This window comes from Drosophila subpulchrella, unplaced genomic scaffold (genome assembly GCF_014743375.2).
Source record: "Drosophila subpulchrella strain 33 F10 #4 breed RU33 unplaced genomic scaffold, RU_Dsub_v1.1 Primary Assembly Seq24, whole genome shotgun sequence".
NCBI lineage: Eukaryota > Metazoa > Arthropoda > Insecta > Diptera > Drosophilidae > Drosophila > Drosophila subpulchrella.
The window spans coordinates 555,609-582,593 of record NW_023665550.1 but is presented as its reverse complement, the minus strand read 5'-3'; the positions used below and the strand labels follow the sequence as shown (position 1 = coordinate 582,593).

Sequence of the window (26,985 nt, the reverse complement as noted above, 5' to 3'; positions counted from 1 at the left end):
TTTTTGTTTTTGAATAACTTTAAGACGGGACTTTTTATACCCGTTACTCGTAGAGTAAAAGGGTATACTAGATTCGTCGGAAGGGTAGAAGGAAGCGTTTCCGACCCCATAAAGTATATATATTCTTGATCAGGATTACTAGCCTAGTCGATCTAGCCATGTCCGTCTGTCTGTATGAACGCTGAGATCACGGAAACTATAAGGGCTACAATACTGGGGTTAGGCATGCAGATTCCTGAGATTCCTGCGCAGCGCAGGTTTGTTTCAGCAGTGTGCCACGCCCACTCTAACGCCCACAAGCCGCCCAAAACTGTGGCTCCTACAGTTTTGATGCTAGAATAACAATTTTAGCTGAAGTTATTGTTCTCATCAAGTCCTATCGATTGACCAAAAAAAAGTTTGCCACGCCCACTCTAACGCCCACAAACCGCCCACAAATTTCAAATAATCGTAAATTTGAACGCGGATATCTCGGGAACTATCAATAGCAGAGAATTTGGATCTCAGATTTACATTCCGTAGCTTTGTACGCAGCGCAGGTTTGTTACGCGAGTATGCCACGCCCACTGTAACGCCCACAATCCGCCCAAACCTGTAGCACCCACCATTTTCATGCTAGATATAAAATTTTAACTGAAATGCATTAGTCTGGTCAATACCTATCGATTGATCAAAAAAAAATTGCCACGCCCACTCTAACGCCCACAAACCGACCAAGCCTGTGGCGCCCACAACTTTCATGCTAGATACAAAATTTTTACTGAAATGTATTGGTCTCATCAATACCTATCGATTGATCCAAACAAAGTTTGCCACGCCCACTCTAACGCGCATAACACTTAAATCTGTCTGTAGGTGGCGCATTCCAATCTCGCTTTGTTGCTTGCATATCTCCATTTCCCTTTGGTCCCATTAGCTGAGTAACGGGTATCTGATAGTCGAGGTATGTTATGTACCAAAATGTAAGAAATCTCAAGGACCATGCAGATAAAAGTTTTAAAGGAAATCGTTAGTGCCGTTTTTGAGAAATTAAAAAAAAAGTGTTTTTTTGTCGTTATTATTAAAATATTGTACTTACCAAATAACGTTCAAGCGGCGTTTATAGAATTTCAAAATAGCTTTACAACGAGGTACAGTCCAAGTCTGTAGCTTCAGTAGTACAGAAGTTAGGGCCTTTCAAAATTTCGCTATTTATAGCTTTTTTCCTGCTAAACTAGCGGGTTTTTCCAAAAGTGGTAGACCTAATGTTTCTTATATCGAGCTGTTTAACACCATCTAAAATTTCTAGGATCCTAAAACATCATTTTGGGACAAACGGACAAACTGACAAACAGAATTATTTGTTCATTTTCAAAAGTCCGACTGCTTCATGACCTTCATGACCTTCGTCTTCGAGTGAGCGTCGGCCACTATTGAATTCATTAAAACAGTTTTTCACACTGCTATAGGATGGTGTTTCATCCCCATAAAAAGATTTAAGTTCATCGATGCACTACTGTCGTGTCCACGTCGAAAGTTGTGAAAAATGATTGCACGAAAATTTTCACGACTTAATTCAAATTTTCTGCCAAGGTAGGTTTTTAATTAATCGACAATCGATAATAAACGTGGTCTGTATGGAACTTTATCGATCAAAGAAAAACACCTCTTAACGAGGTAAGGAGACGTGACGATCGCACAAACAAAAGTTCTGATATACAATTTTGTAATGAAAAAAGATTGTATGCATAAAGCAACTCTGCTTTTTTTAAACTAACACACTTATCCTAAGGCCCCTCCTAGCGCCACCTATCTTGTCTATAGCGCCACCTAGTCTACAGCGCCAACTAGCCTACAGCGCCCCTACCGGATTTGTGGCGTATTAGTGAAAACATTGCTAAATATTGATTATTATATGGATATAACATTTAAGAAACTGGTCTGAGAACAAACTATCATTAAAAATTTTTCAAGGCATTTAAAAATATGATCGCCGGACGGATCTGATTGTTATGGGCGTGGCACCCTGCCGGGGTCGCTTATTGCACCAATTTAATCTTAGCACGCGTCTTCAAATTATTTCCGAATTTCTGTTTATTTTTAGATTTGTATGTCAAACCGTTTTTGCTGCAGGCCTTTTGCCATTTTTTTTTTGGGGTTACTATATTCCGTTCGCTAGGCTTCTTAAACTTCTTTAATTTGGTCCTTTTATTGTTCATTCCTAATATTATTGATTTTGTTTCATTGTTTTGTAAAAAATGTGCACTAATTTCAAAGCTATTGCTGTTTAATCGAGTAGCACTGTTAATTTTGAGCGGTGGTATACAATGTTTTAGTTCTTCGGTTACTTTTGTTCGTATATTTTTGACGATTGTATTAATTAATACTATTTGAGTATAAGTCAGTGTTAAAGCGCTGACAAGTTTGATCAATAAAATTTTTGCATGGGATTTGATTTCAGTAAATTAAATGTTATATGATTTTCAGTAACAATTCCTTCAGTGGTGGCCATAAGTTTGGTAAACTCAACTTTAGTCTTCCACCGAGGTCTGGGTGGAGTTCGAGTCGATGGGGATCGCCAAGTTCCTCGTCACCGTGCTGAACAACTCCAAGATCTCTACGCGGAAGAATTCGAAGTTCTACGACTCGCTGTTGAGCATGAAATATCTTCCGCGCTTCAAGTGGGTGCACCTCGCCGAGCGCATGAATTACGACCACCTTCTTCCAGAACCATCTCGACAAGAGCGAGTTCCTCACGAAGAAGGCCAAGAAATCTGGGAAGGCTGAAAAGTCTGAGAAGGCTGCAAAGAAGAAGAAGATGGCCACTAGCGAGAGTAAGGACTGAGCCCCAGTTAGACTGACACTTCAATGTGTACCTGATTAATTAAGCATCTGTGATTTAAACAAATTCAATAACTTCCTTTAAATATACTGCTCGCCGATAACATAATATCTATAAACCATCGTTTATTAATGTTTGGTGGTGTCACTCTTCTAGTATTTTAAAGCCAAAAGATTTCAGTCAGTTTGGCCAACTCAGGGCGTACAGCTAAAAGACCGACATTTTTTGAACAGCTTGCTTCCTATGCTAACGGTCCCAATCACTTTAAGGAAAATTTATTTTTTGACTAGTTTTCGTATTTTTTGGTGCATTGTCTTTTTTTGCAAAAATGGCGAAAAGTCAAAAATGTCCAGGTTTGAATGCCAATGCACTATGTTGAATTTGACCCGTTTCCATAGCCAAAACTCATTTTTCGCGAGTATGAAAATTTTCGATTTTTCAATGTTACCATGTTAAGAAATGATCAAAATGCTGTTACATACCTCAAATGTTAACTTAACAGCTTAGTGTTAAAATAACAGCTGTTAAAGTCAGCTGTTGCAAGCGAACAACACTCGCTGTCTTAAAGGTTAACTTTGCGGTGCAGTTTCAAATTGGCATATCTCTGACAAAAAATCATTAAATAATCAAATTCAAAATAAATATTAATTCTTCAGGTTAGTACTATGTGTTGATACTAATATGTTGCGTGTTTCGTTCGTATTTTTCTAACAATTTGTATATTTAGCAAGTGGTGTCCCCTTGTCACTTTTGGAAATAAAGTTTAACTTTCCAAAAAGTTTTAAAACAAATTCCAAATTATTTCAGTGAGTGTCTTTATACATGTTGTAGAGTTATCAATTCTGAATTCAGATCGCTTTTTGCGTTATCTGATTTATTAGGAAGCAACATCTTAATCAGCAATGCAGATCTGCTAGAAGTGTGGCGTAAACAAAGGAGCTTTTGTGAGAAACCAAATGCTATATACACTTTTATTATTGACAAAATTAATGGCAGCGTTTTGGAAGAAAATCATCGTTATTTAAAAGATAAAGTCCGAAAATTTTCTGTAAATTTATGGCGAAATTGGCAAAAATGCTGTAGGAAGGTGGAAAGGTTCAAAAAGACATACTCAAATTGGATGGAAGGTTATATGAGCCTTAATTTAACTAGAGAAAAAGCCAAGGGAGAGGAAATATAAAAACTAGTTGGACGTTCAAAAATGACATTCAATTTTGTCTCTGCGGGACAAAAACATAACGCAAGATTACTGACTCAAGCGGCAAGCATAGCTGCTCGTAGGCGTGGGCTATTTGATCTTGCTGTCCTGTTAAGATTACTTGCATTAAACCCTGGAAAAGCCGTCACTATTCGAATAATGATAAACAAGCCCGTGGTACAGCCTTTGCGATTTGCCGCTGAAGAGGCGTTTGCTTTATTTCTGGATCAAGGTTTTACAACTGAACAATATTGCGCAATTCGAGAGGATGCAAAATGCAGGAAAGCTGATATATATCCCAATTATTATGATGTAAGTAAAAAGCTCTCCCTGAAAGTTGACCAACCAAAACAAGGAGGAAGCACAAATGTTGGGAATACAGCACGCCGTCCATTCAGCGAATATGAAGTTTTCGCAGAAATAACTGGCGTCGATACACAGCTTATTTTAAACATGAGATATATACTTATATCATTATCCTGTCAGCTGTCAATAAATTCCGAAAAATTTGAAAAACTTTGCCATCAAACTGGTCACCTAATAATTGAAAAATATCCATGGTTACCAATGACAGCGACGGTCCACAAGATTCTTGTCCACTCAAGAGTTGTATTGGAAAACACGGTTCTTCCAGTCGGTTATTTTGGTGAAGAAGCAGCTGAATCCAGAAATAAAATACATAAATACGACAGACTACACCATGCAAGGAAAAACAGCAGAATTAACAACCTTACAGACGTTTTTCACAGAGCAATGGATAATTCCGGCCCCATAATGTCATCCTTAAATTTAAAAAGGCGGATCCAAAAATATAAGAGACTTGCTTTGCCAGTAGAAGTCAACCAGGTGTTGGCTCGTGAAGTTGAATCTGCAGATGAGTCTGCAAATGATATCGACGCAAGGGAAGACGACAATACAACATAGTGCAATGGATTGGAAATTAAGCAATGAGCTCAACGAGGTATAACGTTCCTCGATCTGACGTTTATGTTCTTTATAGCAGCCAAAGAACTGAATTTTTAGGGCGAAAAAATGGGATTCCGATTTTGGTCAAAAATACGAGATTCATTTTTTAGTCAAAAAAACGATTTTTTTTTTCCAGTTTTTCAATCGTAGTTTAGTCAAATCAAGGCCTGGACACTCCGTAATACCCTGACTAGGCATGTTCACATGCCACGCCCCTTTGACGCACACGGTAAATGCAACAACCTGGCAAACAAGGACGCCAAAAACGTATTCACGAGACCAATACATTTCAGTTAAAATTTTTTATCTAGCATGAAAATTGTGGGCGCCACATGTTTCGGCGGTTTGTGGGCGTTAGAGTGGGCGTGGCATATTCGGGTAAAAAACCTTGCGCTGCGTACAAGGCTTCGGAATATTAATCTGAAATCCCAATTCTCTATCTTTGATAGTTTCCGAGATATCCACGTTTATATTTACGATTTTTTGAAGTTTGTGGGCGTTAAAGTGGGCGTGGCAAACTTTTTTTGGGTCAATCGATAGGTGTTCATAAGAACAACACATTTAAGTTAAAATTTTTACTCTAGCATCAAAACTGTAGGAGCCACAGTTTTGGGCGGTTTGTGTGCGCTAAAGTGGGCGTGGCACGCTGCTGAAACAAACTTGCAACAATAGGCTGTATTTCAAGTTATTCTCCTTGAATAAATTTATTATTTTTATACATTGTTTAACTTATACCTGTTAGAATGAGCTTTGTTGTCGTCCAGCAGCGCCAATAGGATGAACTAGTACTACTGCTCGACGCACAAGAGTCCTGAGAGACGTAGAATGCTTGTACATCGCGACAACCGGCTAATCATTTCTGTACGCTTGGCTATAAAATCGAATTTGAGCCACGAATGAGCTGCCGTGCAAGACGGAGAGTCCCGCATCCATCCTGGAATCTAGCAGAATCCTCGTACCCAAAACGGCGGAAATTAATTCTCTATCTCGGACACTCTAATCAGATATATGTATATTTACCTTAGGTAGGAAACTGCTAGTATAGGCTCGAGCTTTTGTCTCAATTCCATAATTTAAGCAATATCCAAGGTTTGATTTCAAATAGTATTGGCTGCCGTATAGGCTTAGCTAAATTATTTTCTTCGTTGAAGTCCAAGTATCACAAGAATTTCCGATTATCCGGAACTATAGTCCATAGTTGTATGGATTTTAATCTTTATTCGACTATTAATATGAAAATAAATTCGCTGATCACCGATTTGGAGACTACACTAGGCCTGCTCCTCCTCCTCCTCCTCGAAGCTCGAGGTCCCCGACCTGATTTCACCAAATTAAAAATTATATTTAGCATATGCCTCATTAAAGGACCAACATGGCAATATTCCATTTGTCTGTATATTTCACATGCTTACACTGAGAAAGCAGAGAAGCAAATATTACCATTCGCTTTCTAGAAGAAAAAACTCCTTGTGTGATCAGAGTATAACGCAGTGAATTTAAGCATGCAATGGTTGCAGTTCAAATTGTTACCTTGAAAAAAATTAATTTTTTAAAATTAGGAATGAGCTTTACTGTCCAAATCCCAAATGAACAGTCGTTCCTTTTTTTTGAACTGACAACGACTTGGCTAATGAGTACGTCCTGAAGCGCTGATACTTGCTTAGCAGGAACCCTGATTTTTCGTCTTTATGGAGAATTCCAGAGGAGTTCAAATTGTTCTCTTCGTAAAACAAATTATTTGTTTTATAACGTTGTGCAACTCCCAGTTAGTTTTTGTTAGAATGAGCTTATTTTTTCTTTTGCTAAAAAGTTTTTCCAAGTTCAATAATCGTTCCTTAATATTGTTAAAATAGTAAAGTCTCGGCTTTTGGGTATCGTCCTGCAGCGCTGATAGTTATCTTGGCAGAATGTCTAGGTATAATGCACTATAATAATACTAATAATACCAACATTACAATATTGAATAAAATGATACATTTAATTTAAGAATAAGTTTAATTATCCAAGTCACAAACTGACAGTCGTTCATATTTCTTAAAATTACAATAAAAGAAATAAATCAATAAACTGATCAATATTTATTATTCATTCTTATTATCTCGTCACAAAGGAACTTGAATGGGACTTTTTTTTAATTCTCCACGGTCGACCTGACGGAATCTATTTAAGACCAGGGCCAAAATGAGGGGCGGTTCGGTGAACTCCTCAATTTGCTGGCACCAGTTGTGACGGACTCAGACCCTGACACTAACCCATCGACCCAGTAGTTGAGGAACCAATGAGAATAATTTCTTATTTAAGTTCTTTTTCTGAAGATTTGAACAGCACGTTGATTTTAATAATTTTGAAATCGAATGAATCGAGTAATATGCAAATGCAACCCTGGGTATATCGATAAAAATGCAGCTCTACTTCTTACTTTACCGCATGTAGCTGTTCTTATTCCCTTTTATATTTCTTCAAAAAAGACGAGACTTAATCATGGAGACGTACGGATCGCAAGAGAACTTGGAAAATATATCTTTATGTATTGAATTTATAATTAATTAATTATAATTATATGCATTAATTAATTAATTTATACTTTGCCAATGTTTTTCCCAGCAGTTTTAAAGCTCCATTTCTATAGCCTAGTACTCACATCGACGAAAACCGCGAGCTAACCATAGGAGTGAGCGAGAGGCAAACAGGCGGCTAAAGGTTTTCGTCGGGTCTGTTTTTCAGCGCGGTACTCAGATGAGCTAAGGAAATACCAGAAAAAATACCAGATTTCGCCAGTGAATTTTCGATGAACGCCGTTAGCCGCGGCCCAAAGAATAAGAAATTTAATCTTTGGCGGTGTTCGTGCAGAAGCGGTGGGGAATTTAAAAATTAAAAATGGAAGAAAAACACCCAAAACGGCTAAAGGTCAGTGCAGATGAAAAAGGATGCCTAATCCAAGCTGTTGCCCATTATTGTGGGACTTGACCGACAGGAAGCTGTACCACAACGGGTCAAATCCGCAGAATAGTTGAAGCGCTGGAGGAGATCCACTAGAAAATGCCAGTGGGATGGAACATGGAACATCGCTCGATCTCCGACGAGCTCTCCATTGAGGACTCCTCCTTCACCAGCTACTTGGCAGCTGGTGATGGAGCGGAGATAGAGGATGCGCCATTACCAGCCATTATTGGTCAGCTCGGAGCTGGACTACAGATGGCGCGGGAAAGATGGCGAAGCATTCGTGGGACGAGAAGGAAGCCTTAGGCTTCTAATTTACATAAATAAAAACATTTGTTGAAAATTTAATTTATTTTTATTTTAATTTCTTTGTGCACCAGCAGACTCTTCTTTTTTAAATTGCTCCAATTGATTTGTTTTCCGTTTGTCAACAAACCCAGCTGCTTGACAGTAAGACCATGCCACATGCATGGCGGGTGAACTTTGAAAACTTCGGTCCCACTACAAAGAATAAGATTTTTCGACTAGTGAAACTCTTAGCCGATCTGAGTACTAGGCTTATACAACAAATTTGAAAATACAAGTGTATAAAGAAATGAATTAATATTTCAGTATATTACATTTCATATTATACCAAAAAATCCCAAAGCGCCATGTAAAGAAATAACCTAAATTCTAAGAAAAAATACTGACGAAAAATGGGGAAATACAGAATTTTTGCGTGTGGACCCACTTTCCGCTGAAGCGAAGTTGTAGCAACTACTACCTTACCAGTCTCTTTCTAGTCACTGGGGCAAGAAAACCCCTCTGTCTGCACTGGCTGCAGTTTATAATTTTATCTTGAATAAATTTATTACTTTATAATAAGAATTAGTTTTATTATCCAAGTCCCAAAACGTCAGTCGTTATTATACCCGTTACTCGTAGAGTAAAAGGGTATACTAGATTCGTCGGAAAGTATGTAACAGGCAGAAGGATGCGTTTCCGACCCCATAAAGTATATATATTCTTGATCAGGATCACTAGCCGAGTCGATCTAGCCATGTCCGTCTGTCCGTCTGTCTGTCCGTCCGGATGAACGCTGAGATCTCGAAAACTATGAGAGCTAGGCTATTGAGATTTGACGTGCAGATTCCTGAGCTTCTTACGCAGCGCAAGTTTGTTTCAGTAAAGTGCCACGCCCACTCTAACGCCCACAAACCGCCCAAAACTGTGACTCCTACAGTTTTGATGCGAGAATTAAAATTTTAACTGAAATGTATTTTTCTCATCAATACCTATCGATTGAACCAAAAAAAAGTTTGCCACGCCCACTTTTACGCCCACAAACCGCCCACAAACTTCAAAAAATCGTAAATATGAACGTGGATATCTCGGAAACTATCAAAGATAGAGAAATGGGATTTCAGATTTAGATTCCGTAGGCTTAAGCGCAGCGCAAGTTTGTTACGCGAATATGCCACGCCCACTCTAACGCCCACAAGCCGCCCAAGCCTGTGGCGCCCACAATTTTCATGCTAGATAAAAAATTTTAACTGAAATGTATTGGTCTCGTCAATACCTATCGATTGATAAAAAAAAAATTTGACACGCTATTTTTTCTGAGAGTGTAACCTTATCCAACAGATTATAAAAACGATGTAAACTAAAAGTTAGCAAAATCAAAAACAAGCCTTAATAGTATTAAGTTAATACAGCTTTCACCAACCTAGTTCTTTATTTTTTAAACTTCAAGAAATCGTAAATATGAACGTGGATATCTCGGAAACTATCAAAGATAGAGAAATGTAACTGAAATGTATTGGTCTCGTCAAAACCTATCGATTGATCAAAAAAAAAATTTGACACGCTATTTTTTCTGAGAGTGTAACCTTATCCAACAGATTATAAAAACGATGTTAACTAAAAGTTAGCAAAATCAAACACAAGCCTTAATAGTATTAAGTTAATACAGCTTTCACCAACCTAGTTCTTTATTTTTTAAACTTCAAAAAATCGTAAATATGAACGTGGATATCTCGGAAACTATCAAAGATAGAGAAATGTAACTGAAATGTATTGGTCTCGTCAAAACCTATCGATTGATCCAAAAAAAAATTTGACACGCTATTTTTTCTGAGAGTGTAACCTTATCCAACAGATTAAAAAAACGATGTTAACTAAAAGTTAGCAAAATCAAACACAAGCCTTAATAGTATTAAGTTAATATAGGTTTCACCAACCTAGTTCTCAATTTTTTAAACATAGGAGCCATTGAAAATTAGGTGCCAGATTCAAACCGAAAAAATCACACTCACTTTTATTTTTTGGCCGAGTAACATATACTGAAGCAAATAAGAAAACAAGTAATAAAACACAATGAGCGACGAACAAATTCCGGTAGATATAGATGGAATAATATTGTGCTACGACTTCTAACGCTTCTAAATAGAATTTTCAGCCTTTGGTGTCCGAGGAAAATGATGAAAACTCTGGTAATATGACTGTAGATCGACCAATGTCACCACCACCGGAAGAAATTGTGGAGGCTATAGAAGTGGTTGAAGACTCGCCTTCATTACCCGAACCAGAAGCTCCAATCTCCGCGCCTCGAAGGAGCGCCAGAATCGCTAATCGTAATACAACTCGTAAGGAGCTTCAAGACAGCTCAAGCTCAAGCGAACCGAAGAAAAATTCCAGAAAACCCGAAACAGGAAAGGTGCAGATACCGAGATGGGCTCGATCTGGTAAATCAATTAATTGTGATTACCTGTTGCAAATGCGGAAGTTCTCTAAACAGTTTCCCGGTTCGCACAAAATACTATACTTGCGTCGAGGTCGATGGCTCTCAAAAAAGAATAGTTCCCGAAAAGCTTAACCCTTATAAATGTTACAAGAACTAAATTTACCAAAGGTCGACCTTCGCCAAAAAAGGAGTTGAGTGTTAAAATAATTTTGAAAGGTACACATACACAGTTAAACTACTTAAAAATAAATTGCATGGACCAAAAAAATTATTTTTTAATAACAGTTAAAATATATAACCCTACAAAATTTCATGGCTAGCAAGGTGTCGAAGATGGTCTGAAGAAAATTGTATGACGCAATTTAGGGAAAAAAACACAAAAGGACTTGCTACCTATTACGGAACATATTTAAAACCAGAAGGCATTTTCATCGGCGGAACCAGGAAGCACTTTTGTGTATTACCGATATCATTTTAATGCGACCGCTCTTTCAGTAGAGTGCCACGCCCACTCTAACGCCCACAAACCGCCCAAAACTGTGACTCCTACAGTTTTGATGCGAGAATAACAATTTTAACTGAAATGTATTGTTCTCATCAATACCTATCGATTGAACCATAAAAAAGTTTGCCACGCCCACTTTTACGCCCATAAAATTCAAAAAATCGTAAATATGAACGTGGATATCTCGGAAACTATCAAAGATAGAGCAATGGGATTTCAGATTTAGATTCCGTAGGCTTGAGCGCAGCGCAAGTTTGTTACGCGAATATGCCACGCCCACTCTAACGCCCACAAACCGCCCAAGCCTGGGGCGCCCACAATTTTTATGCTAGATAAAAAATTGTAACTTAAATGTATTGGTCTCGTCAATACCTATCGATTGATCCACGCCCACTCTAACGCCCATAACGCTTAAATCTGTCTACCGCCGGTAGGTGGCGCATTTCAATCTCGCAGCAAAGCTTGCGTATCTCCATTTCCCTTTGGTCCCTTCAGCTGAGTAACGGGTATCTGATAGTCGAGGCACTCGACTATAGCGTTCTTCCTTGGTTTTTCTTAAAATGACAACGACTTGGCTAATGAATATCGTCCTGAAACTAAAACGCATAGATATCCTATCAGGAAGACAAGAAATTTTTTGTCCTCGAATGTTTTTACCATTAACAAATTACGCAAATTAATTTTTTCTCTTGTCCAATTTTCGTAGTTTTATCTGGAACAAAGGAACTGCTATTTTTGGCTCGAGCTTCTGTCTTAACTCCAAGATTTTAGCAGTATCCGAGGTTTCTCGGATTTATTCTCCTTGAATAAATTTATTATTTTTATACATTGTTCAACTTGTCCCTGTTAGAATGAGCTTTCTTTTCTTCCAGCAGCGCCAATAGGTTAAACCAGCACATCCTTGAATCTTGCAGAATCCTGGTACCCAAAAAATCGGAAATTAATTCCTTTTCTCGTACACTCTAGTCAGATATATATATAACGCAAATTAATTCTTTCTCTTGTCCGATTTTCGTAGTTTAATCTGGAGCAAAGGAACTGCTATAATTGGCTCAAGCTTCTGTCTTTATTCCACATTGCTCGACGCACAACTGACACCTCATTTCTATATACTTGGCTATAAAATTTTAGGTGAGCCCAGAATGAGTTTCCGTGGAATACGGAGAGTCCCGCATCCATCCTGGAATCTTGCTGAATCCTCGTACCCAAAACGTCGGTAATTAATTCGTTTTCTCGGACACTAATCAGATATATGGATATGTATCTTGAACAGAGGAACTGCGATTATCGGCTCCAGCTTTTGTCGTAACTCCAAAATTTTAGCATTATCAGAGGTTCCTTGCATCCTTTAATGAAAACAGAAATTCCCGAAGAGACCGTTAATTTTCATTTGGTTCACTTCACAATGTGCCAATGTATTTTTCCAATATTTACTTCAAGACTTATTGACACGAAATGGAAGACACTTGTACATAATTTGACTTCATGACTTAAACAAGTAAATAAATAAATTCACTAGGACATAATAGTAAGTTTTACTGTCCAGGTCCCAAATGGACAGTCGTTCATATTTCTTAATAATAACAATAAAAGAAATAAATCAATAAACCGATTAATATTGAAGAATTTATAATCGTTTCATTCTTATTATCTTATCAGAATGGAACTTGAATGGGTGTTTTTTTAGTTCTCCATGGTCGTCCTGACGGAACCTATTTAAGCCCAGGGCCAAAATGAGGTGCGGTTCGGTGAATTCCTCAATTTGCTTGCACCCGTCTCCACATCCGCACCTCGAGCACTTGTGGGGCTCCGTTTTAAAATCTGTCTCAAACATCGTTGTGACGGACTCAGCCCCTTTCACTCACCCATCGACCCAGTAGTTGCGGAACCAATGAGATTAATTTCTAATATAAGATCTTTTTCTGAACATTTTAACAGTACGTTAAAAGACATTAGGCTTTTTATAATTTCACAAGATTTAAATAATCGAATGAACCGAATAATATGCAAATGCAATCCTGGGTATATCGATGAAAATGCAGCTCTACTTGTTACTTTACCTCAAGTAGAATCTAGTGTACCCTTTTACTCTACCAGTAACGGGTATAAAAATAAAAATTGGACGCATTTATTTTTGTAATATTTATTGAAATATATTTGTGGGGCTACAATGCTACATCCTCTTTGGCGGCCCACTTATGGCCAGCAGTCTCTTTGGCGGCCGGCTTCTGGCTAGCAGCCTGGTCCTCGCGCTGTTGGCGTTTTGGGGGGAGCCCCCTCCCCGTTGTCTCCAACGACGAACTTGCTTTTAACTTACGCATTTTATTACCAACACCTTCGACATTCTCCCTCCGTTATAGCGAAATAAAAGTTCCCGCGAATCGGGAGTGATGCCACACTTTCAACTTGATTTTATCGAAGTATCGATATAGGGTATCGATATAAAGTCAATGTGTTCCTAGTAACAATTTTGGAACAAATGTGGGCAACGCACTATGTTTTTTTCTCAAGAACTGACGGCTTTTCGTTTGCCGTACCGCTTTTGTTAATTAGTAAAATGAATTTCCTTTCCAACGAGGTACCGTGCATGTTGGTACATCGTCTGTGAAAGTCAAATTATTTGAAAATAGAGATAGCGTCGAAACATAATTTTTTTCCCAAATGGCTAGTGTCCTTAACACATTTTTTTCATAATGGTTTATGTCTTTGAACTTTCTTTTAATTATTTATCTTCCCCCACTGTAAAGCGATTTTCTCAAAAACTGACGGCTTTATCGTTAGGATTTTTTCACTGAACTTGCTTTAGGCGATCCCCAATCTGGTACAACGTCTGAGAGTGGAGCCCTGTACAATTTAATATTTGGCCCCCTTGTTTCCTCTATTCCGATAATATTATGCGACTTGAAAAAGTGAGTCAACAAAATCTTCATCTGGTAAAGTCCGTCCAAGTAATCTTGTCCTGTCAACAGTTTTCCACTTCTTAAACTAAACCTTTTTAGCCATATCATACAGTACATTTTTTAACTTCGTTGAAATGGACAATTGGCATACTCGTTAAAGCAGAGGTCGTATTTGGGTCGGACACACAAGATGATCAAAGGTGGTTCCGAAATTCTTGTTAGAATGCCAATATCTATCGCTTTTGGCACTAACTTGCAGTTTTGATAGTACGTACAAACACAAAAAGAACAAATGATGAATGTTGTCAGTCATCATTTCTTGTATTTTGATTTTTTCATCTTTGTTTTATCTTCCATACCACGCATTTCGCAACTGTGTTCCTCGTAAAATAGTTCAACCGTTTCCACAATATTTTTTGGAAGACTTTCCCTCTGTTGGCTATGGGTTCAGTATTACTCCTTTTTTATTCTTTTAAATTATTGGACTTTAAAGTGCCTTGAAGTTCGGTACTTGCTGCTCATTTTTTGAGCTCTCCGGAAAAATGGGGCCACTGTTAAAAGTTGTAATCGCACAATAACTTCTAGTCTCTTCCAGTTCTAGTTTACCAAGTGATTGACTTTGATAGCTTTGCACTCCATATCATTTTAAAAGTTTTTAAGAAGTCCAGATATCAATACTGATACTAACTCAATATTTTTCTTGCAGGTATTACAAACTCTAGCGCCTTTTGGTGGGGAAAGAATTTTTCAGACAATTTCTGTATAAACCAAGCGAAGGGATTTACCAATATGGTATGTTTCTCCAAAGATAACTTTACAATTTCAGATGACAACTTATAGAAACTTAGTTGTTTTAAGTAATCTTTATGTTTGGTGTCGGTATTCATAAATCTTAAGATTTTTAAATAGGGAGGAATTACATTCTTGTGCTTCATTAAGGCTCTCTTTAATAGCGATAAAATGAAATTCAACTATTGGCGACGTTAAAGAACTTAAATGTGATTTAGAGTTTTAATGTTTTAGCTTAGAGTGCCATAACACAAGATAACAAAGGGGATACACATTCCCTTATCATAAATAGCTGAAACCTAGCTAGGCTAAGTTTCTTAGTAGCTGTAAGTTGTTCAGACCATGCGGACACGATGTATTTCCTAAATCTAACTCTTAGAAGGGAACAAATTGGAATAAACTTCCGTTTAGCTCCAACGCCCGATTTTGTTCAAACTTTCCATATCGACGTGTTTTTGGGTCCTGATTACGGAAAAAATAGTCAAAAGTTGGCGCAAATAACGGGATCTTGGAAAATAACGGTAAAATTGTACATTTTTTGGTTTTTTGCATTTTTTTTTAAATAAAATAAAATAAAAAATAAAATGTTTCAGACACAAACAGAAGATATTTATAAAACGAATAATTTTTTCCGAAAACTTAATGGTTTTCGAAAAAAAAAACTAAAAGAAATATTTGAAATAGGAGGTGAACATTTAAAAATATTGCAATATCCCGCCATAAAAATTGTGACTAGCGCACTAATTTATAAGTATTTTTGTAACTTGTAGCGTTAGGAAGAGTTAAAACCAAAATAAATAAATAAAATACAAAAAATATGGCGTCAGATAGTTTCGATTAATCGATAACAGCGTTTTAGGGGATGGACCTTTTTCGACTTTTTTTACGATATATCGTGCTCATGTTCCGTTTTCCTATTTAGTGAAATATACAATCACTTTAACTGAGTAGACCTGAAAATGGAAGAACTTAATTCTTTCAGATTGGTCCCCATTCTGAGCACCCGGGAGAGTACTTTGCAATTGCTGCGGGATGTCGGGTTAATACCCAAAGACCGCTATTGCCATAAATACTATGTTTATGCTAAGGGTTTCATGATTTCTTAAAAGTGCAAAATAAAATTTGCTCCTGTTTATGCGACACGGCCGAATTCATGCATTTTATCAATCTCAGCTGACAGAGATGCCGGACCGGTGGAAAAAGGTGTTAGCGATTAAGGAATTTAGCGGTGAGGAATTTAAAAATTTGTAATGGAAGAAAAACCCAAAAAACGTTTTAAGGAGGTCAGTGCAATACGACAACAGGGGCAAATCCGCAGAATAGCTGACGTTCTGGAGGAGATCCACTAGAGAATCCCAGTGGGAAGGAACATGCCGAGAGGGGACTTCGCTCTCTACATGGACATCCTGCCGAGCGTGTCCTCGCAAAGAAAGTAAGATCTGGCCTAAATAATTTGGTTGCGTTGTACTAATAGAAGGATCTTTTTAGCAGAACCACCAGTAATATGATCTCCAAAGTCCTCTCCATTTGGACTCCGTACACCACCACCACTTGGCAGCTTAAGCGGAGCTGGAGGACGCGGTGACTTCTATAGGGAGGAGGAAAATAGGGCGCCCACTAAGGAACAGTTGGAGAAGCCATGGCCAGGATGCTGGGCGGCTTCCTGCAGCAACAGCGGATCAACTCTGTTCCCAATCCGGCTCCCACTTCCTCAAGGTCCAATATGCCCATTGGGACTCGGAGCTGGACTGCTGTGGCGCGGGAAAGATGGCGAAGCATTCGTGGGACGTTAAGGGAGCTTTAAACTACTAATTTACATAAATAAAAACATTCGTTGAACATTCCAATTATTCTTATTTTACTTTCTTTGTGTACCAGCAGACTTCTCCTTTTTAAATTTCTCCAATTGATTTGTTTTCCGTTTGGCAACAAACCCCGCCGCTTGACAGTAAGACCATTCTACATGGATTGCGGGTGAACTTTGAAAACTTCGGTCACACTACAAGGAATAAGATTTTTCGACTAGTGAAACTCTTAGCCGATCTGAGTACTAGGCTTTAAAGATAAAGTGTGTGCAAGCCAGTATAACATTTTCTTACCGTCAAAATAAAAGATGAAAACTAGTTTCCATTGGCACTGAATGAACAAATTTGTTAAATGTAAGGCGTATTTATGTATTTATATCGATCTGGCAACTCCGATAGTTATATAGACTTACCGAAGTTTAATTGTCACCATTTCACGCTTTGAGGTTGAATTCATAGTCAACTTTCGTGTGTTGTCGAATTCATAAAACGATGATTATGCACACACGAATCAGCCCATTTCATGAAATGAAAGCGTGAAATGGCCATCGCATAAACGCAGTAAAACATAAGCAGAGCATGATTTTGCTAGATCGTAAATCAATATGCGGTGAATTCAGATGCTTAAAAAGGGAAAGCAGGACCATTCCAAAAGTGTTGCGAAGAACACGTGGCTGAAAAGGTGTCATATATCTTGCAAATTCTTGCAAATTCTTTTACGTTTGCCCAAGCTATACGGGAATGTAGCGTGAAAGAAGATCAAACTGTTTCCTCAGAAACTGGCAGACAGATTTTCTTTTTGCCGCGATGTTTGTATGGCAGCCTTGGATACAGATTTTGAGGATTAGGGACCCATTGAAAGTGTAAACAAAGTTGTAGAAATAGACGAATGTAAAATTGGCAGGCGGAAGTTCGAAAGAGGTCACGTTGTTGAAGGTTCGTGGATTTTGCGACTTATAGAGCGAGGATGTCCCGAAAATTATAGATTAGAAATCTGTCCCGACAATAAAAGGGACAGGACACCCTGTTATCCTTAATAAAAAAACATGTTGATCCAGGGACCGAAATACATACAGATTGCTGGAAGGGGTATATTGGTTTAGAAGCTTTGGGATATATTCACAAGACCGTCAACCACTCGGAACAATTTGTGGATTCGGTAACCGGTGCTCATACCCAAAATATTAAGTCTTCCTGGCGGTCGATGCGGCGTATTTTGTCTGCTGCTGCGCTAGCGATCTTTGTAAATAAAAAAATTTTGCCTGCGACATTAGAAATGCTTTTTATACAATTTTTGTTAATACATTTTATTTTCGTTTTATAATTTGAATTTTATTTAATAATAATATTTATAACTACGACAACTGAAATGCTCTATCCAACATTTATATTTTTCTTGTACTTCTCATTTATTTTTATTATATTAATTTCGTGTTCTTAAAAATGCTAACGCCGTTGTCGTGTTTTGGTCAAACCATCACTAAAACATCGAGTGACATCGATATCAATATCGACACGCCGATATAACAACATGCTTTCGTGCGATGTATCGGGCAAAATGACGCAAGTGTGCTCCAAACCTTGTGAAAATGTAATCTTTTTTAGCGTTTTTAACGAAAACTATTAGTTTTACAGAAAAAAAGTATAAAACATAAATTACTCATTTCTTTAATAGCTTTAATTTTTCTCTTTTTGATTAAGTTAATATATTCGAAGATATTTACGAAAAACCGTTCTTACCGTTATTTTCCATGATCCCGTTATTTTCGCAAACTTTGACTATTTTTCCCGTAATCCCCAATTAACGTGGATATTGAATGTTTGGACGAAATCGGGTGTTGGAGCTAAACGGAAATTCACCAAAAAATTGTTTTCGATAATTGATAACATCAATAAGAGTATAAACATATATTTATATTTTTTCTTTTATCAAAGCTGTGAGTGTGAAGGCATAAAGATTAGATCAAAATACAAATGTTCTGTTACATGCTAAATTGTAAGTTTGTTAAACAAGCAGTCGCTACTTATTCCTATTTCAAAAATGTCTTGTGCCTTTTAATCATTTTTATACGAATCTCTTAGATATTTGGATGTTCACAAAAGTCGTTTTTCATTTCTATTTTGCTTCGCCTGCATGCTCTGCAAAGTCGTTTTGCTCCAAATGATTGTACATATCCTAAAATCATGTAAAGACCTAAACTATTACCTAAAATAAGATCTACTACAAAGTAAACAGTAAGTCCCTCTGTCCCTATTGGTAACCTAATTTTTTTTAGTTCTTTTAAAATACCCTATGTATATTTGACAAAAGACAACATCACTGTCTATTTCCTTAAAGGCTTGACTTGGAATATATGCAAATGGACAAAAAAAATACAGCTTAGATTGCAAGTATTGAGGCAAAGTTGGAAAAGAAAATTAGCAGCCGCATATAAATGGAACATGAGACCCTCTGGCATTATTGGAAAAAGAATCGGTATTGACAAAGTTGGAAATGGTATTTTTTCAATAGCTTTTTACACTAAGGCTTAAAACGTCTGGAATCTGAATGTTGGGACACTTACGGTCCCTGAGGTTCTCCACATATTTCGAGCTTTCGTTACAGCATATGTACATATAGCAGAATTCAAAGATGGTAGCTTACAAAATCATAAATGGTTAATATTTTCAGCTTACACTTGTGGTTTGCCGCTCTTCAGCTTCAAATAGAGTGACTTTTCTACTTCCATTCTTAAGTTTTCAACACTAACAAATGTAGGATGTCACACACTGACAAATAGTGTTGAACAACTTAGTAGTGTTTTTAGACAAACTGATTTTAAATTTAAATAAATCGTCCTTTTCAAATCAATTCAATTCAATTTATTGTCAGATTTATTTTTTGGTTTAGATACATAGATAATTTTATTTAATAGTAATACAACGAGTGAAAAGTTCATGATTACTTAGTTTAGTTGTGTTACATTTTATCCCTGCGGTTATAGGCTTTTCGGGTCGTTCATTTTTAAATATTTATTTAAGTTCATTTTTACTTTGTACATTTATAGAAGTAGTGTATTGTATTTGCTTTGGCCTTATATTTCTTTTATATTCAGAGAAAAAATGTCTTAAACCTAAGAGTGTTCATTTTTTGATTTTGTAATCTTTAAAGCTAAATTATGGTTAATTGATAATAATGAGGAAGGGGGTGTATACACAGTGAGAAGATGTACAAGGAAAATATGTAAGTCTTGGTGGCTTGTGTTTATTGTGTTTGTCTATTGTTTTTACTGGTTTGTAATATATACTCGATCTTGGGTTTACGGAGTCATGTCTACGGTGATAAAATATAAGTATACTATTTGTATTGCATATTATTCCTATTTCTTTAAGGTAATCTATATGGTTTATGGTTAAATTATGGATGGAATAGTTAACATGAGGCCGATGCTTTTTTGAGATCAGATGATTACTATTGTTTCCGTTTTTTTTCAAGGAATTGTTCGATTACTTTGAATATGTGGGTATCGGTACGCTTGGTTTGTGTGCGCTTGTAAAGGCTGCTGTAGTTTACGACAGAGATCTGCAACGAGTAATAAGTTATCGAGTAGTATCCGATAATTTACGTATCGTACGATCGTTTTGATCGTATCAAAGAGATCCGATCAGATGCACGAACATGAAATCAGAGTGGTTACTCGTGCTGATTATTCTTTCGGCTTTTGCTTCGGGTATGCATCGTGAACGAAGTGTGTTGAATTGAGCTAAAATTTTTGAATGGTAATCAAAATGATTCGATCATACCCGAGATGATTTGTTATTGAGTTCCTGGCAGAGGAACTAATGGATCGACGTAGTATTTTTCGTTCAAAAAGTATTGGCTTTTCCATTTCATTTGATTTTAAGTTGAACCAGGCTATGGGGCAGTATGAAAGTATTGGTTGTATTAATTTTTTGTATATTAGTTATGTTAATTTAAACCGAAAGCATTCTGAATTTGGGCTATTTGAGATTTTGCTTTTCTAAGGATGTATTGAGAGTTAGTTTAGTTTTTCGTCATAGTAGACTCCCAGGTATTTTATTTCATTTACATTTTTCATTTCTGTGTTTCCGTTGACATATATTTAAGGTCAAAAATTACGACTATTTAAATATTTTTTTGTATCTATTTATTTATTTATATAAAGCTAGCTTAAAGTTAAAACTATAGGCTAACTAAATTAGGAGCTCTAGCAGCTAAGGCCTTCAGCTCATCTGAGATGTGGAATTAACAACATTTTTATATACATTTAAATTTTAAACTTAATTTGGGCTTTTTCAAGAAAAGATATGATTTTTATGATGTTGTCGGGAGTTGGGTTTGAGATGGTGTTGATGGGGTTAAGTGATTGGAAGGATTCTGATCTGGGTTGGGATAAGGAAGTGCAGTGTATAATGATATGTTGGATGTCTATTGGGGAGTGGTGGCAGAATGGGCATGTGTTGGGAAGTGTTCTATCCATGTAATGGGCATTAGTCAGTTTGGTATGTCCTAGTCGTATCCGGTGTATGAGTATTTGTGTTTTCCTATTGGTGTTTGGGGGTATCTGACAGATGGATTGCGGATTGTTTGTACCAAGGCGATACATTGTTGTAGATGTCAGCTTGTTTTGATTGTATGTGCTTTTTCAAGAAGTGTGAAATGACGTTAGAGTTGTTGTTTGTGGAGTAGGTAAGGGGGTATTTGTGGGCCTCTTTGGCTGCTTTATCGGCGTTTTCGTTCCCTGTTATGCCGATGTGGCTGGGGATCCAAATTAGTATAATTTTAGGGAAGTGGTTAGAAACCAGGTTTCTGATGGTTGAGGGATAGTAGGAATGGTTATTGGGGTTGGTGAGGGGCTTTAGTGCAGAGAGAGAGTCTGAGCAGATAGCATGTTTGCCTGGTATTTTTAGAGAAATTTTGACAGCTTGAGCTATGAGCTCGCTAGAGAGAACAGATGAGTATGAGGAAGGAGTCCTGTTTTGATTGTATTCGTTTCGCTGGTTACACTATAGCTGATTATACCGTTGGCCATAGAGCCGTCGGTGTAAACAAATTGGTGGTTGGGCAGAGTGTTTTCAGCGATTGAAAGAGTTGTTTATATATTGTGGGAGATGTGCTGGTTTTGTTGTAGTTGGATTGTGTTGTGTTAGTAGCTTTGTTAATAATTTCCATGTCGTATTTATACCCGTTACTCGTAGAGTAAAATGGTATACTAGATTCGTCGGAAAGTATGTAACAGGCAGAAGGAAGCGTTTCCGACCCCATAAAGTATATATATTCTTGATCAGGATCACTAGCCGAGTCGATCTAGCCATGTCCGTCTGTCCGTCTGTCCGTCTGTCTGTCCGGATGAACGCTGAGATCTTGGAAACTATGAGAGCTAGGCTATTGAGATTTGGCGAGCAGATTCCTGAGCTTCTTACGCAGCGCAAGTTTGTTTCAGTAGAGTGCCACGCCCACTCTAACGCCCACAAGCCGCCCAAAACTGTGACTTCTACAGTTTTGATGCTAGAGTAAAAATTTAAACTGAAATGAATTGTTCCTAGCAATACCTATCGATTGACCCAAAAAAAAGTTTGCCACGCCCACTTGGACGCCCACAAACCGCCCACAAACTTCAAAAAATCGTAAGTATGAACGCGGATATCTCGGAAACTATCAAAGATAGAGTATTAGAATTTCAGATTTAGATTCCGTAGCCTTGTACGCAGCGAAAGTTTGTCATGCGAATATGCCACGCCCACTCTACCGCCCACAAACCGCCCAAGCCTGTGGCGCTCAAAATTTTTATGCTAGATAAAAAATTTTAACTGAAATGTATTGGTCTCGTCAATACCTATCGATTGATCCAAAAAAAAATTTGCCACGCCTACCCTAACGCCCACAATGCTTAAATCTGTCTTCCGCCGGTAGGAATGCTTGCATATCTCCATTTACCTTTGGTCCCTTTAGCTGAGTAACGGGTATCTGATAGTCGAGGTACTCGACTATAGCGTTCTTCCTTGTTTTTATTGTAGTTGTTTTTAATTGGTGCAAAGGGAAGGTGAAGTTGCTTACAAATGTTAATTATTCTGTCTATTGTACTGGGATATTTGAATTTCTTTTTGGAGGTTTTAGTAAGTTTTTTAAGGGGGGTGTCAAAAGAGTGTATAAGTTTTTTTGAAAGTTTGCCTGTTAAAAGTTTTGTTCTGTGTTCTATTGTGCTTATATTGGCTTCTATAAGTAAGTTGTTAGTTGGTGTTGTCCTAAATGCACCTAGCGCTGATCTGATTGCTGAGTTTAGGGAAGTTTTAATACGGTTAATTAGGTGTTTAGGAGCGTTTCCGTAAATGGGCAGACAGTAATCTATTTTTGATATGAGGATGGATTTTACAATATGGATTAGCGAGGAAGTGTTGGTATTGTATTTTAGAGAGGAAAGGTGTTTAATGATGTTCAGGGGCTTGCATAGTTTGGTTTTTATTTGGTTTATGTGGGTGGACCAGATGTATCTATTGTTTAGCGTGAGACCTAGGATTGTTGTGTTGTTCGTTTCTGGGATATTTACAGTGCCGGTACTGATTTCAGATTTACAATTATGTTTACGGCATATGAGTAGGCTTTGGCATTTTTCGATTGATAGGGACGCTCCAGAGTCGGAACACCAATGGCCTATTTCCTGGAAGAGGGAAGAGAGGTCGACAATGGGGTTTTTTCTTCTGTTGTGTTCAATAATTAGGTGGAAGTCGTCAGCGTAAGCAGTGAATTTGATTTGTCTTGGTAGGCCTATTATTTTTGTTAGGGAATTGTAGGAAATTAGGAAAAGGATGACTGAAATGGGTGAACCTTGTGGGATGCCATTGTCGAGAGGAAAACTTAGATAGATTTCTGCCGTTTTTGATAATAATTTTTCTATTTTTCATGAAGTTCGAGACGTAGTTTATGATTCGGGGTCCTAGCTGCCATTCTTGAAGTTGTTGAATTATTGAGTAGACACCTATTTTGTCGAAAGCCTTGGAAAAATCCAACGAGATGATAGAGAGGTGGCGCTTTAAGGATAGGGATCTAGTTGAACTGATTTACCTCTTTTAAGTCCGAACTGGTTGTTGTGAATGAGTTTGTTCGTTAGAACAAACCACCACAACCTTTTCGCGATAATTTTGTCCAATATTTTGGCTATGCATGGGTTTAAGGATATAGGTCTGTAGGATTTAGGTTCAATTTGCGGTTTTTGGGGTTTAAGGATAGGAAGGACGAGACTAACTTTGTAGGCTTGCGGTATGTGTGTATTTAGAATATTATTATAATGATTGAAAATTTTGATTTTGAAGGAGGGAGGAGAGTTTTTGATCATGGAATATGAGATGCGGTCCATACCAGGGGTGGAGCCTTTGAGGGAGTTAAGGGCGGATAACATTTCTATATAGGATAAGTCGTTTTCAATTTGGTTGGCTGCTTGACACGGAATGTGATTTATTGAGTTATTTAAAAGGAGTTTGTTAGTTCTAAATGAATCAGAGAAGTTTGTGTCCTTGGCTTCTTGCGACCAAAGGTCTCCAAAGGTGTTGGCTATTTGTGAGGGGCAAGTGTAAGTGTCTTGTGTAAGGGGGTTGTATATAGCATGCATATGTTTTGTTGGGTAAAGGCCGAATAATCGTTTTATGTTGGCCCACATTCTCGATGGGTCGGAGTAAGGGTTGATGTCAGACGTAAAATTGTATAATGATGTTTTTTCGCATCCTTAATAGCTCTTCTAAATTTAGCGTTTGCTTTTTTAAATTCTAAAATGTTTATTGTGTTTATGTTTCGTTTTAGGAGTTTAAATTTATTGTTTTTTGTGTTTTTTAGCAATGCAAGTTCTTGATTCCACCAGGAGACAGCGAGTTTAAGGGAAAAGGTTGTGTTTTGTGGAATAGCTGTATGAGCAGATTGTATAAGTGTTTTTTTAATTTGTGCAGCTTCTTTATTAACGTTGCTGTTACAAGGTTGTGTAGAGGAGCTGAGCTGTGTAATGGTGTTGGAAAATAGTTTTCAGTCTGCTTTGGTCAGATTAAAGGATGGTTTGTCGAGAAAGGGATGAGAGGAAGTGTTTGGGAACATAGAAATAAGGATAGGAAAATGATCGCTTCCGTGAAGGTCATCGATCACTTTCCACGTTATTTCGGGTGCTATGTCTGCAGTGGCAAGAAAGAGGTCTATGTGTGTAAATGTGTTGTGAGTGGAAAAGTGTGTTAGAGACTTGTCGTTAAGGAGTATGTAGTCTGATCTGTCTATGAATTTGGCAACAATGTTGCCCCTAGAGTTGGCTCTGGGCGAACCCCAATATGGGTGCCAGCTGTTGAAATCACCTAGGACTATAGTGGGTAGGTTTGTTGGGGAAAAGACGTTTTGGAGGTTGTTTGTGTGAAACTGTTTGTTGGGAGAGATGTATGTGGATATTAGGGAAAATTTTGTTTTGGAGTTAATCAGAATGGCAATAGGGTCGAACTCTGGGATCAGTTGGTGTTGCGTGTGGGAGATAGAATTATGCACCAGTAGCGCTGTGCCTTCGAATGCATTAGTATTGTGGCTGCATAAAATCGTAAAGTTTACAGGGGTAGGTAGAGATTCAGTGTGAGATATATGGGTTTCTTGTAGGGCAATTATATGTGGGTTATATTGTTTGAGGAGTATTTGGAGTTCTTGGTAATTATTCTTGTAGCCTTTTATGTTCCATTGAATTATTTTAAGCATTAATCTAGGTTAGTGAGAGTGATTGGTATTTCAATTAATTTCCATATCGCATGAGTCGCTAGAAGCATTCTCAGGCGTAGTTGAGTTTTTTTTGGTTTTCTTAGTGGTGGTTTTGGCTGCGGCCTTGAGGTTTGCGATCGTGCGCTTGGACGTGGTAAGCGGTAGGATTTGGACAGTGTTGGTGGTTGGTTTGGGGGGTTTGGTTAGTTTTAGTTTATCTAAGTTATTATCTGTGTTTGTGAGGTCTGCGTATGATGTTGGGGTAGTCCTTGAGGTAGTTGGTCCTTGTTGGGTATGGTTGGGTCCTTTGAGATGATGAGGTCCTGTGTTTTGTTGTGGTGTAGGGTTTGGATGAGTGTGCTGGTTAGTTTTAGTTATTGATGCGTATGAGTGTGGGGTGGTGACTGAGTAACGAGATCGTAAGATGGAGAGAGCAGTTTTGTTGTCGCATTTTTTTGTAGTTTTAATTGCTGTAAGTTCCTGTTGGGTTCTAAATATGGGGCAATTTCTGTTTACAGAGTTGTGAGGATCGGGGGTTTGGTTTTCTTTGCAGTTTACGCAATGTGCGGGTCTTGTGCATTTGTCGTTGGTGTTTGGGTCCAAGTGGTATTCTTGTCCGCAGTTGTAGCATAGTTTGTTGTTTCTGCATGTATTACTGATGTGGTTAAACATAAAGCATTTATTGCATCTAAGGGGCAAGAAAATGTATTCGCTAACATTGGTTTTCTGGTAACCGATCATAATATATTCCGGGAGAGTAAGAGTGTTGAGGGTGAGAACTACAAGGCCGGTCTCTGTAAGAGTACCGTTTTGTCTCTTTAGTATTTTCTTCACGTCTTCTTATTATGCTTTCGTCGATTCCTCTAAAGTCGTTAGAGTATATGACTCCCTTGGTAAAATTAAGAGAGTTGTGAAGTTGGACGTTGACAGCTATCTCGGCGAAGGCGTTCAGTTGGAATAATCTTTTTGCTTGAAGGTTAGTTTTTGTTTTGATTAGTAGAGTTCCGTTTCGGAGTTTTTTACATTCCTCTACTTCACCGCTGCAGACAAAGTCAATTTGCTTCTTGATCAGGAACGGTGATATATTGTTAAGATCGAGATTTGGATCTGATCTAGATAAGGTAATGTATTTAGGGCCAGGTGTTTCTAAGAGTTCCAGGTTATTGATATGGGTAGTTGGTGGACCCCGATCGGGTGGGTCCCCCATCTTGCCGTTGCTACGTTTATGGAGCGTAGGTTATGCCTGGCACTTGCACTTCTTGGACTTGCAGTTACCGTTTGCTTTTTTATTGTTGTTTTTATTGTATGTTGGTTTGTAAGATAAGCTTTGGATTTGTAACGATGATAGGAAGGCACGACTGTTCTCTATGAGAGTGAGTTTGTGACTGGACTATTTAAATATAAATAACGTAATACTGAACCTTTCATTATGCAGGTCTCACATTTGCTGGTATGTAGCTTGAGACGCCATTTATTAAAATAGTCACTTAGTTGATCCAGATACTCGTTAAGGTCAGTTTCAGCATTTGGGATTCTGGCAAATGGTGGTTGAAGTTGTATAAACGGAACATTTTTCGAATGCTTTTTCAAAGTCTAGAGCGCATGGTATGATGGCCCGTTTTC

General features: G+C 37.8%; 1 protein-coding gene across 1 annotated transcript; it reads left to right on the top strand.

The window, feature by feature from the left end:
- Window positions 1-10,191: 10,191 nt before the first annotated feature.
- On the top strand, window positions 10,192-10,815 carry LOC119559461. The gene is made up of 2 exons (XM_037872567.1): window positions 10,192-10,304; window positions 10,357-10,815. Exons 1-2 carry the CDS (start codon window positions 10,284-10,286, stop codon window positions 10,780-10,782), a joined length of 447 nt encoding a protein of 148 aa, XP_037728495.1. The 5' UTR covers window positions 10,192-10,283; the 3' UTR covers window positions 10,783-10,815.
- The last annotated feature ends 16,170 nt before the right edge of the window (window positions 10,816-26,985 follow it).

Coding starts and splice junctions, on each gene's coding strand:
- LOC119559461 (XM_037872567.1), top strand. CDS start 10,284: ATGAGCGACGAACAAATTCCG. Junction 10,305..10,356: donor TGAGCGACGAACAAATTCCG/GTAGATATAGAT, acceptor GCTTCTAAATAG/AATTTTCAGCCTTTGGTGTC.